At 36.0% G+C, this 13550-nt stretch overlaps 1 protein-coding gene across 3 annotated transcripts in view; it reads left to right on the forward strand.

The window, feature by feature from the left end:
* MAP2K4 (mitogen-activated protein kinase kinase 4) overlaps nt 1-13550 on the forward strand; it is a gene marked incomplete at its 5' end in the record, with an annotated part of 100203 nt that overhangs the window by 66030 nt on the left and 20623 nt on the right. For all 3 annotated transcript variants that reach the window (XM_084236164.1, XM_084236165.1, XM_084236166.1), the window contains 3 exons: nt 1591-1710; nt 5256-5307; nt 7831-7958. In XM_084236164.1, coding sequence (XP_084092290.1) covers nt 1591-1710; nt 5256-5307; nt 7831-7958 — 300 coding nt within the window. The remainder of the gene's footprint in view (nt 1-1590; nt 1711-5255; nt 5308-7830; nt 7959-13550) is intronic.

Raw genomic sequence — 13550 nt, forward strand, 5'->3', positions numbered from 1 at the left:
ACCTTTGTTAACTTACTCCCATGACTTTCTTTTTCTGTTTGCCTTTCTTCTCATTTTCTAAACTACAGTCTTTGCCATCTGCCATGCACTTTATTTTGTGCTGTATGTATGTTAACTCATTTCATCTTTATCATAGTCCATGAGGATAGTGGGGCAATCCCATGTTATAGATGAGGAATTAAAGATCCCTAAGTTTATATAAGTAGAAAGAAGAGCCTGAATGATAAATCAGACCTTTTAGACTTATCATCATTGATCATTCCACTTTCCTATAGTACTGAAGATAAGTTCCTTCCTTATTATTTTTCTGATTAGATGAATTAAAATTGTTATCTTTTTTTTCTCTATTAAAATATTATAGTAAAACTATTGAGATGGTGTCTTTAGATTGAAATAAATTCAAGTGACGTTTTGGGTGTGAATAGTGTTTGTTATGCAATCTTGTGAGACTCATTTTCCTAGAGAACTCAAAATTGTTTCAGTTAATTTCAGTCATCATACCCTCTTTTCACTCCCTTAAGATATTTCATAGTCCTTGTTCATATGCGAACATATTAGCTGTCATGCTATCAGCTAATATTTTGTGTTTTCTCACATTTACCTTTCATGAGCTACAGTTTTCAAGGTAATTTTAGATTATCCCTTTAATAATGTATCATTCCCTCTCATGGGATCATTCAGTGGTTTTGAGTTTTTGTTTTTGCTTTTTCCTTTTGTAACTTATGTGCAATTTAAGTTAGATGACTATTAGCGAGTATAAACTCTTTTTTTATTGTCAAATTACTGTCAAACTGCTTTAAAACAGTCTATAATGCTGTGAACAGTTTTGAATGATTCAATTTAATTAGAACCAGCATTTATTCATTTAAGAAATGTTCATTGAGCCCCTATCCTATATGTTGTAGGGAAGATACAGTGTATGTCCTGCTAGGAAAGATAGGTGATAAACATAATAAATGAGTACATGATATTTTATATTAGAAGATGGTATACAGAATAGAGTATGGTCTGGGAGTGGTCAGAGCAGGATGGCCTGCCAGTGTTTTAAATAAGTTGGTGGTTAGGGATTACATTTTAAATCATGACATTAAAATCTAATTTAGCCACTGAAACAAGGAGACATTTGAACAAGTCATTAGGTGTTAGGTTTGCTTTATGTATTTTTTTCTAATTTTTACTAATTTAAGAAGTTTATATAACTAGCTGTCATCTATTTTCTTTGTTAGGGAAAATGAAACAATTTCCCACATATTTTCTATTTTTATGTTCAATTGTGGCAGAATTTGAAATTTTTATAAAAGCACAACAGTTTTCTATATCAGACTGTCCCTGTCCTTAACAGTTAGGAAGGGGGAATATTGGCCAAAATAGTTTATATTTTAAAATGAGGAAACTGTCCTGCCTAAGACTTTAATAATTAAAGTACCAAAAATTACCACTAGTTGGAGATTTAAAGACAGAATGGAAAAAAAAAGGGGCGGGGGGAATAAGATTGCTTCTTCTCTAAATGTATTCTACTTCATGTAAGAGAAGGGTGTTACTTAATATTAAGTGCTAAAAAGATAATGGATATTATCTGTTACTTTTTAGGGTGACTGTTGGATCTGTATGGAACTCATGTCTACCTCGTTTGATAAGTTTTACAAATATGTATATAGTGTATTAGATGATGTTATTCCAGAAGAAATTTTAGGAAAAATCACTTTAGCAGTAAGTACCTGCTTTTCAAAATTTTCGTTCCATATATTGTTATATAAAAATCCTGCTGGGGTTTTAAATGTACATAACTGAATGTCCTTCACAGATTGTTGTTGACTTTCTTGGGAAATCATCTGTAATAAGAAAAGAAAATCAGTTCTGTGGGGTAATTGTCATATCACAATAATTATTTTTAAAATAGGGTCTAGATAAATAGTGACAATGTTCTTGTCATTAAATTACAATAAGCCATAAGAAACTGTGCTGCAAATAAAGCTAGAAAAGGCAATTTTCTGTTCTTTTTATCCTCTGTTTGCTTTAACTATTTTTTTTTTTAATCACAGTTGTCTCTAAATTAATCAGAATCACAGCAGTCTCTTTAATTGAAACTCTTAGACAAAGTATGTTCCTTTGATTTAAGATTTGGTCTGTCTAGTCTAAACTATTTTAAATTTTTGAATAGCAGTTTCAGCTTCACTATTAATTTGGACAATTCACTTTTACCATAGTCCCCAAAAGGAAAAGAGGTACTCTTTTGCATGTGTGTTTGTAATTTTGAGGGTGAAGCTATCATTTTCTTTCTTGCTCTGAATCTTTAATCATATGACAAAGCTTGTTCACAATTTTTTTTCCAGAAAGCTTTCTTTTTGATAGAGTAAAATTAATAAGATATTTAGAAAGTCCCCAAGAATCTCAGTTAATGATATGACCTGGGTTAGTTAATGTATAAACCAAATGTTATAGGAAATTATAAGATGGGTATTCTGATTGCATGTAATTTCCTATCTCTTTCCTGCATCCTTTACCTCCAAGGTAGTCTACCTGTTAAATTGTCAGTTTATCCTAGTAAGTCACTAAAGATTAATGCTAAAATTATATACAGTCTATGAACTACATCTTAGTTATAGGTGATATATGTGTGTATATAACTGGAATTTAAAGAATCAGATTAAACCTATTCTTAGGATTCATAGGTCTCATATTAGTCTTTTAAGATACTTAGCTAAATTAATGCTCAAGTTTTAATGTCTTATGAGCTAATTAATTTGCTATGAAGATCATACAGTTATAAGTGATAAGTGACTTAAGCCCAGGCAGCTGATCCCAGAGTCCAGCTCTTAACCACTGTACCACAGTCTGACCATGAAATTGGAAAATAGATAAAATTGTTTTATCATTTATAACAACATGTACAATACACAAATAAATCATTTGTTGCATATTTGCCTGTATTTTCAAACTTGGCAATCACCTTTTATATTAAGTATCGCATTTAAAATTGCTCACTATTAGTCGCTACATGCAAAAGAATGAAGCTTGACCACTACCTCACACCATACACAAAAATCAACTCAAAATGGATTAAAGAACTAGACATAAGACTTGAAACCATAAAATACATAGAAGGAAATATAGGCGAAACACTACGTGATATGCACATCAAAGACATCTTTACAGACACATCACCCAAAGCAGTGATAGTGAAGGCAAAGATCAACAGCTGGGACTACATCAAATTAAAGAGCTTCTGCACAGCACAAGAGACAATAACAAAAACAAAGAGAAACCCCACCGACTGGGAGAACATTTTTGCACATAACACTAATGATAAAGGACTGATCACAAAAAACTGCAAAGAGCTGATGAGACTCAACAACAACAAAGAAAATAATCCTGTCAAAAAATGGTCAGAAGAGGGCCTCCCCGGTGGCACAGCGGTTGAGTGCTGGGTTGCGAAGCTGCCCGCAACCTCTGCAGCGCCGGTTCGATCCCCGGCTGCTCCCCGGCCACCGGAGGAGGGTCCCACATGGCGCGCAGACCTCTCCTGCTGCCTGCTGCTCCCCTCAGCAGTGTACTTCGGTCCTTCTGCCTACTCTGCTCCCCGCTCTGGCTCTGGTAAATTCTCTCACCCTCCCGCGCTTCTGACTGTACCCAGTGCTTGTATAAATAAATAAATAAATCGTTAAAAAAAAATGGTCAGAAGAGCTAAAAAGAAACTTCTCTGAAGAGGAAATGCAAATGGCCAACAGGCATATGAAAAAATGTTCAACATCACTTGCAAATCACAACTACCATGAGATACCATCTTACACCAGTGAGAATGGCACATATTAAAAAAACTAGCAACAACAAATGTTGGCGAGGATGTGGAGAAAAAGGAACTCTCCTGCACTGCTGGTGGGAGTGCAAACTGGTCCAACCACTATGGAGAGCTGTGTGGAGATTTCTGGACCTACTAAACATAGAGCTTCCATGTGATCCAGTAATTCCACTCCTAGGTATTTACCCAAAGGATACAGAAACATCAATTCCAAAGAGCACCTGCACCCCTATGTTTATAGCTGCACTGTTTACAATAGCTAAGCTTTGGAAACAGCCCAAATGCCCAAAAATAGATGACTAGATCAAGATGTGGTACATATACACCATGGAATATTACTCAGCATTCAAAAACGATAAACACATGCAATTTGCAGCAACATGGATGGCGCTGGAAGGGATCATGCTCAGCGAAATAAGCCAGAAAGAAAAAGAAAAATACCAGATGGTCTCACTCATAGCAGGAATGTAGAAAACTTAAATAAGGGACCAGGAAAATGAATAACTATAAGAAAGTGAAAATCAAAATCAACAAAAAACTATGAACCAGAGACACTCTATGGGGGGTGAGGGGTGGGGAGGGGAGGGATTGGGGTCAAAATAAGGGGGTTGCAATTGTATGGGGAATATAAAAATAAAATTTATTAAAAAAGAATATTTCTGTATTAATCCAATATTGTACTTAGATATCAGAGAATAAATAAATATACATAAAAAAAAAATAAAATTGCTCCCTATTAAGTTCTTCCTGCTAATTAGTAATCCAGTGAACACACAAACATAACTCTCAGAAACATTACAAGTTGGTGTGTTCTGCATTTGTTACACCCAGTACCTTGATGGCAGAGATTGCACTATTCTGTTGCAAATGATGGCCTGCAACAAATGATTGACCTGTGGTTCAATTCTCTTTTAGTTTGAGGTAATAGAAGTTTACTGTTCCCTCCATTCCTGAAGAAACTTCCAATTTTCTCCTCATCAACAGTGATCACACCACAGGATAAATTGCTATAATGGCTGAGCAGAGACATTCCGGCTCTGCAAATATTACTGGAAGGCCCAGCCCCCAATGTGGGTGAATAATTGTGAGAAACTGAGAATTTTGAAAAATGTGCTAAATTAAGAGTTGATGGTGGAATCAGCCCATTAGGATTTCTTAGACCAAATGTTCTTATTCTTGAAAAGTTTGGAGGATAAGAAACTTTTAAATGACTTATTAAACAAATTATGTCACCATATTTTTTAAGCTGTCAGGAAACATCATGTATAGGCAACTAAGTTTTCAAATCTAAAATCTTCATTCAACATCTTCAGTTAAAGGAAAAACTGGGCAGTATATTGAAACATTAAGGTTAAAAGCACACCGTGACTATATGGGCTTTTACTTATGATAAACCGTTGTTCTGTTTGATTAAAAAGAAACTGTTATCCCATCTCTGCTGTTTTTTTCTCCCTAGACTGTGAAAGCACTAAACCACTTAAAAGAAAACTTGAAAATTATTCACAGAGGTGGGTATGAATTGTTTTTTATTGATTAAAAATTAATTTTTCCTTAATAGACTAAACCTACTGAAAATTATAGTCACTGTATATCCTTCGAAATATTTGCATTATTAGCAAAGTTAGTAAATGTACCCTAAAAGTTTTGTTATTTGGGATTCTATATATTTCAGTCTAATTTATTAGTATGTTGCACTTAGAAGTCAAGATGGATTTTGCTGCAAGTTCTCACTGCTCTTAGTTGAAAAGTAATTTATCATTTATCTGATAGGTAATTGAGGTTTTTTTTTAAGATTTATTTTATTTATATAAAAGCTAGGGTACAGGCCAGAGGTGCAGGAGGGTGAGAGGATTCACCAGAGACAGAGTGGGGAGCAGAACAGGGAGACGGACCAAAAGCACTGCTGAGGGGAGCAGTGGGCAAGACAGGAGAGGTCTGCCTCGCCATGTGGGAGTACCCCTGGCTGGCCGGGAATCGAACCGGCGCTGCAGAGGCTGTGGACAGCTTCACAGCGCTGCGCTCAGTCCGCTGTGCCACTGGATAGGCCCGGTAATTGAGGTTTCTGTGTATATACAAATAAGATGTGAAGTTGGTTCTGTGGACATTCAAAGAAGAATGTGATGGGTAGCATCCCTGAGCATTTTATTTATTTATTTATTTATTTATTTTTTCTTCTTTACAATTTCTGCAATTTGTGAGACATCTTTTAATTGCTAATGTACATTGAAATTCGTCTCAGACATGCTTTATTTATGAAAACATTGATCTTGGCCAAAATAGACATGGATTCAAACATTTGATGTAGCTCTCTTGGAAAGCAGTAATACCGCAGGAATCCTGAATTTAATTCAGCAACAACAAATGGATTAAATAATTGCTCTGTTTAACACCATGCCAGACACAGGATAGTGAAGTGGTGGCTTTGAAGAAGCACGGCACCCTCACTAAATTTGTGACAGACAAACACATGACAGTGTGTGATTCAGTCTGGGCAATAAATAGGACCATGTAAAAGAGAAGTAAAAAATCTTGAATTTTAAGAAGCAGCTTCTAGAGAAATTAGCAAAATAGCATTTAAGTACTTAAACCAGTCCCTGGCAAGGAGCCTAAGACTAAATTAGAAGCTTAGGGGAGTCAGGATGCATTTTTTGGATTCATGAATAAAGCCACTCAGAGGGGGGTGGATACCTCTTGGAGGTTCCACTTAAAGCATGAAGTGGTTAGGGATGGATATTTGAGAACAGTCATTGTATCAATGAGGATAGAGATCTTTTCTGGATTTTTTTGCAGGTCACCTTCTGATTTATTTTGAAATTTTTAATTCATTGAGCCATGATAGTGTATGGGATTCAGGTAGGGCTAGACAACCAGTGAGTAAAGAGGGAGGATTCACCAGATAGCCGATTAGCATATACTAGTAGTGAGTTGATTGTCAGGAAAGGAAAACATGGTAACCCAGAAGACAATTTGGCAAAACTGGAAAATTGGTTTTCTCAGCTTGCAGGAAAGTGTACACACTCTGGGAGTAGTAAAAATGAATCTAATTTCTCAAGGACTGATCTAAGAAAAGGTAAGTTGGGAGAAACTTGATGAAATCAAGTTCATAAAAATCTCTCAAGGAGAAGTAATTAACGATTAAGGGAATGAATTTTGAATGCAAACCATCTTCAGGTATTTTATTCAGAGGTTTTAATTCCCACAATCCTATGAATAGGAGAATTACTGTTTCATTTTGTAGATGAAACAATTGTGATTGCTAAGGGGATGTCCAGTAGCTTGCCCAGAACTGTTGTGAGTCACAGAGCCAGAATATGAACCTTTGCTTTTAGATGCACGATATTGGATAGTCTTCCAAACTTAGATAAGTCTCTACTTTAACTAAATTGTGGGTTTATACTTTGCATTTAGTTGTACAGTTTATGACACATTGTATAAGAGGTTAATATGCTCATACGGATAAAATTCATTCTTCATATTTTGACTAAGTAATGAATGTGAAATAGTAAATGTTTATAAGTCTCTTGATGGAAACAAAATATTTTAGAATGCCTAAATTTAGTGTGAAGCATTTTTGATATTTAATTTTTTAAATATTGGCATTCAGAAAATTGCTTTCTCATAACAATAGAGAAAAGCAGAGTTTTCATAAATGTATAATATAAAGATGTTAAAGAGAAAAGTCACCCTCTATGTACATTTTATGCATTATTAAGGTGTTGCTGGTAAAATGACTTTTACTATGTTACATTTATATAGATGTAAAATATACATAGTTCTATATCTCCACATGTATATATTACATTTACACAACTCTATAGAAAAATATATAAAAAGTATAAACTCATTTTTAAAACATGAATAATGATTGTATGTATAAATGGTGCTGTTTTTTCTTGTGCATTTTATATATCTGAATTTTAAGGACTTGGCCATTTTTATTGTCTAAGGTTTTTTTTACATTTTTGCTTTAAGTACTTTAACATATAGATTATTTCATTACTTGTATGTGGAATGACATCTACCTTTTGCAGATATCAAACCTTCCAATATTCTTCTGGACAGAAGTGGAAATATTAAACTCTGTGACTTTGGCATCAGTGGACAGCTTGTTGACTCCATTGCCAAGACAAGAGATGCTGGGTGTAGGCCATACATGGCAGTAAGTGTAAAAGCCAAGCCTTCTTGCTTGGCTGTCATTGCACAAAGAGCCTATGCCCTTTGGTGCTGTTCTTCTAAGGAATCTTCCAGTGATCATGCAGCTTCACCATACTAGAATGTTTTTCTCTTCCCTAAAGACCAAGCTCAAGTTCTAGCTGCTCCATGAAACTTTGTGAAATTGTCCCAGTGAATTTCTGTCTTCATTGTCTTACTTTCCTTTTCTTATATGGCATTTATCATTTGTGGTCTTTTTGATTTTTTATTTTTTTCCAACTCTACTAATCTTAGTCTAGATGTTTAATTTGCAGGTTTCTGTGTGTTTCTAGCACTCCATGTTATCTTGACTGGTAGATGATGTTGTAGTAGGTTGATAATGTGTGATAAGCTATTAAACAATGTTATTTCCAGTTTAAGGAGAATCGGAAGGCTTGTGTTCTTAACAAAACTCGATATGTCTTAGAGTGTGAAACTATGTTTTGAATTTTTTTTTTTCCCTCTTCAGAGGTGGATGCGCCTGCTGACAAATATCAAGGTAGTGACCTTAGTTAGGTATTTCCTAAGCTGAAGCCTCTTCCCCCTTAAGGAGGCTTCCCTACCCTGCCCTCACATATGGTTCTCATCTCACCTCAGTGTATTTGCACATGCTGTTCCTACAGTCTGGATTTTGATCTATATCTGGTTGGAAATTTAGCATCTCTATTTTAAGTAATTTCCCAACGGTTGGTGTCTTCCTTAATGTGGCCATGACTCTTGGCAGACCAGCGTTCTGTTCTAAATGGTGATAAGTAAGGGTTTGGTCATACATCCTGTTAGAAGTTTCTGTTTCAATATGGACTCTTTTAAGCTATAAAATTTTCTTGGAGTTGAATAAAAATTTTCCTTTTATTTGATACTTTATTTCTTAAGTTATATATTCCCAAGTCAGTACTACAAGAAACAGAAAAGTAAGAAAAACCCTAGCAATGTAGCATAGCATTTTTATCTTCTTTATAAATGGGCAGGCATAGTGCTACGTAGATTTCACACTTATTTCAAAAACAAATTTATTTTCTGCATTATTTAAAAGTAAATTTTCTATCTTATTTTCTTTTTCTATTTCTCTGTCAATTTACACATAGTGTGATGAATAGTATTACATATGTTCTTTGTACATGTTCATTTGTCTATTAAATTCTAGTCATTGTGATTGAAAAACATTGGATTTAAAAACTTTCAGTTATGACAATATTTTAGAACATTGCGGTTTTCAATATCCTGTTTTTGTTTTGTTATACCTTTTCCTGTCACCATTTTTACAAATGAAAATGTAAGAGGGTGTGTGTGTGTGTGTGTGTGTGTGTGTGTGTGTAGATGTGGGTGTGTGGTTTGTGTCTGTTGTAATAGAAAAAAAAAACCTTTATTTAAATTTTGGCTTCGTGAATGTTGACTTGCCAAGCAGATTCTTGGGAAATAGAGACAAATGGAACAAGTTTTCAAAAATAAGAAGTTTAAAAAAAATAAGCATGAAGCATCTGGAAAATTGTATAACTACACACTTATTAATGACGTCCTAAGAATTAACTGTGAACTGTTTTCTACATTATTAGTGCTTGTCTCAGTACTGAAGTTGACTAAGTGTTTCATTATGTATATACATTTATAGTTGTTACATATTCTTTATGAATTCACCTTGTAATAGATATTTAAGGACCTTTGTCTCTTGTAACAATTTTTGACATATGGTTGCCATTGCATTGAGTATCTTCTTCTGTCCTTTCTCTTTCAACCTATTAGTAGTACCTTTGGATCTAAAGTGAATCTCTTATACACATTATGATTAATAGTAGGGTCATGATTTTTAATACATTCCTCTAACCTCTATTTTTTTATTAGCATTTATTCTATTTAAAATGATTACTGATAACTATCTACCATTTGTTCTTTTTGTATGTCCTACTTTTTAGGTTTTCATTTTCTCTGTTGCTGCCTGCTTTAAATTTTTTTGTGTGTTGTGTACTTTTTGATTTTCTTCTCATTCTTCTGAAATTTTAGATTATTTTTAATGATTACAGTGTTCACTACTATTAATATCCTAAATTAATAACAATCTAATTTGAATTATTACCAGCTTAGTTTCATAAACATACAAAATGCACACATGCAGTTCCACCCCGTGTGTTCTTGTAGCTGGTGATACCTGAAACACTATATGCCTAATAACTAGATTTATAATTATTGCATTTTTAAAAATCACATAGGAAATCAAAATCATAATAATAATGGCATTTATATTTACATAATAAGTTACTTGCCAGAATTCATTCTTTTTTTTTTTTTAAGGTTTATTTATTTATTTGTTTGTTTGTTTGTTTGTTTGTTTGTTTATACAAGCACTGGGTACAGTCAGGGGAGGGTGAGAGAATTCACCAGAGCCAGAGTGGGGAACAGAACAGGCAGAAGGACCGGACCGAAGTACACTGCTGAGGGGAGCAGCGGGCGGCAGGAGAGGTCTGCGCGCCATGTGGGACCCTCCTCCAGTGGCCGGGGAGCAGCTGGGGATTGAACTGGCGCTGCAGAGGCTGCGGGCAGCTTCGCAACCCAACATTCAACCACTCCGCCACCGGGAAGGCCCTGAATTCATTCTTTTTATGACTCAGAGTTACTGTCTAGTGTCCTTTCCTTAATCTTTTGACATATTCTTATATTTGTGAATATCTTAATTTCTCCTTCAGTTTTGAAGGACAGTTTTGCTGGATTTGGGATTCTTGATTGCATTTTTTTTTCTTTTTAACACTTGAAATATATCATCTATTCCCTTCTGGCATCCATGGTTCCTGATGAGAAAATAACTTAATCTTCCTGAGAACCCCTGGTATGTGAGGAGGCACTGCTCTCCTGCTGCTTTTTTTCTTGTCTTTCAACTGATTGACTATAATGATTCTCTTTTTTTTTTTTAACATTTGTGCTTTATTTATTTATTTTAATTTATACAAGTACTGGGTACAGTCAGAAGCACGGGAGGGTGGGAGGGTGAGAGAATTCACCGGGGGCGGGGGGGGGGGGGCAGATCAGGCAGAAGGACCGAAGTACACTGCTGAGGGGAGCAGCGGGCGGCAGGAGAGTTATGCGCGCCATGCGGGACCCTCCTCCAGTGGCCGGGGAGCAGCCAGGGATTGAACCGGGGCTGCAGAGGCTGCGGGCAGCTTCGCAACCCAGCGCTCAACCGCTGCGCCACCGGGGAGGCCCTGATTCTCTTTTTTTCTAAGATGTTTTATTTTATTTATTTTTGCATAGAAGAAGCGGGGTGTAGACCAGAGGTGCAGAGGGTGGGAGGATTCACCAGAGACAGAGAGGGGAACAGAACAGGCAGTTTGAAATACTCTGCTGAGGGGAGCAGCAGACGAGACAGGAGAGGTCTGGTCTGCTCTTCCATGTGGATTAACTCCCTGGCCAGGGATGAACTCAGGCCTCAGCAGAGGGCCTTCACAGTAGTGGTGTGAGACTTAACCCCTAGGCCACCAGGAAGACCCCTATAATGTCTTGATGTGACTCTGTTTATCCTGTTTAGAAGTTTGTTAAATTTCTTGGATGTGTAGATCTGTGTCTTTTATAAAATCTGGACAAGTTTTGGCCAGAATTAGTTGTATTAATTCTGGTCTTTTTCTTTTCTTTTCCTGATAAACCCATTGTAAGTATGCTGATATATCTGATGGTTTCTCATAGGTCTCAGAGGCTCTGGTTTCTCCCTTCCTGCTCCTCAGACTGGATACTTTACTTGACCTATTTTCATGTTTATTGATTTTTCTGTTTGCTATTCAAGCGCTCATGAATTTTTAATTTCAGTTGTATTTTCAGCAGCAGCTTATCTGTTTGGTTCCCTATTCTAATTTCTCTTTATTTATATTCTGTATTTGTTGATTCATTGTTCATTTGTTTTCCTTTAACTCTTTTTGCATTTGTTTCCTTATGTTCTTTCAGTGTATTTAAAGCTATCAGTGTAGGACCTCCCCTGGTGGTGCAGTGGTTGAGCACTGGTCTGGGAAGCTGCCCGCAGCCTCTGCAGCACTGATTCGATCCCCAGCCGCTGGGAGAGTCCCACATGGGGCACAGACCTCTCTTGCTGCACCCGCTGCTCCCCTCAGCAGTGTATTTTGTCAGTCTGTCTGTTCTGTTCCCTGCTCTGGCTCTGGTAAATTCTCTTACCCTCCCGCTCTTCTGACTGTACCCGGTGCTTGTATAAATAAATAAAATAAAAATCTTTTAAAATAAAATTAAATAAATAAAACTATCAGTGTAGTCTTTGTCTACTAAGTTCAGTGTCTATGTTTCCTCAGGTACCCATTCTCCTCTGACAGAATATACTCTCCAGTTTATTTGCATGCTTTGTAATTTTTGTTAAAAACTGGACATTATGTTTATCATTGAATATTTTCCCTAATTACTTACTAATAAGTATGTCCTTAGAGAAAAAGGGAAGCTTCTCTGGTGACCTAGGAATTAAGTCTCAGTGTTATGACCACTATGGCCTGAGTTTGATCCCTAGCCAGGGAACTAACCCACTTGTGGTACAGCAGACCTCTCCTGTCTTCCCCATTGACTTGATGTTTCTTATTAATCTTATCTTCATACAAGCCACTCACATTTCTTAAAGTCTTTCTAGTTTATCGTCAACTCTGACATACTTAAAAATATTTGTCTACACCTGCCGTGTCTGCTTTTTCTCCTTTCATCAATTTTTAATCCATTCTAATGGCTTCTTTTACTCCATCACTCCACTTGGACTGCTGTTGTCAAAATGAATATTGTCTTCTATATTTCCAGAGCCAGTACTGAGTGATAATCTTCCTTTATCTATAATATTTGAAAGACTTATTCTTAAAACACTTCCATCGCATGGTCTCCATTTGTTACACCCTTTTGGCTGGTTTCTCCTTCTTGATTCTCTGAATCTTCTTCATCTTGCTGATCTCTGTATATTGGTGTACCCCAGGACTGATTATTCACTTGCTTCTTTTAACTACCCAGATTCCTTTAGTGAAGTCTGAAGATTAATACTATCTATCTGTTTTGTTTACTGGTTGTGCAGTGCCTGTTACTTAGTAGATACTTAGGAAAATCATGAATGTCGATTTCCCAGTTTTTCCTTTCTGCCCACAACTCATTTGTAAACTCCCAAATTATATATCTTGTTTCAAATATATATCTCCTTTTAGATTCCATACAGTTTGCAAATAAATATAAATTATTGTATAAATATATGTCCAGTACAGAGTTCTAGATCTCTTGTTACTTCTGCTGCTTACAATTCTGTAAACTTCTCCCTCTCCAATTTTATATTTCAGTAAATGCTGACTCCCTCTTTCAGTTGCTCAGGTTGCAAACCTTGGAGTCTCACTTCTTCCTACTTATCATATTCTAGCTATACCTAGTCAATTAGAAAATACTGTCCACTTTACTTTCAGGGTATGTCTAGAGCCCTCTCCCCTACTTTTTTTTAAACCACCAGTGCTTATTGGTCCAGCTATTTGCATGTCTCGCCTGCCTTCTTGTTATAGTCTTCAGAATGGTCTTACTTATAACCATGCAGTCATTACAGGGCAGCCAGAGTGTGCCT

This window comes from Talpa europaea (assembly GCF_964194135.1).
Source record: "Talpa europaea genome assembly, chromosome: 7".
NCBI lineage: Eukaryota > Metazoa > Chordata > Mammalia > Eulipotyphla > Talpidae > Talpa > Talpa europaea.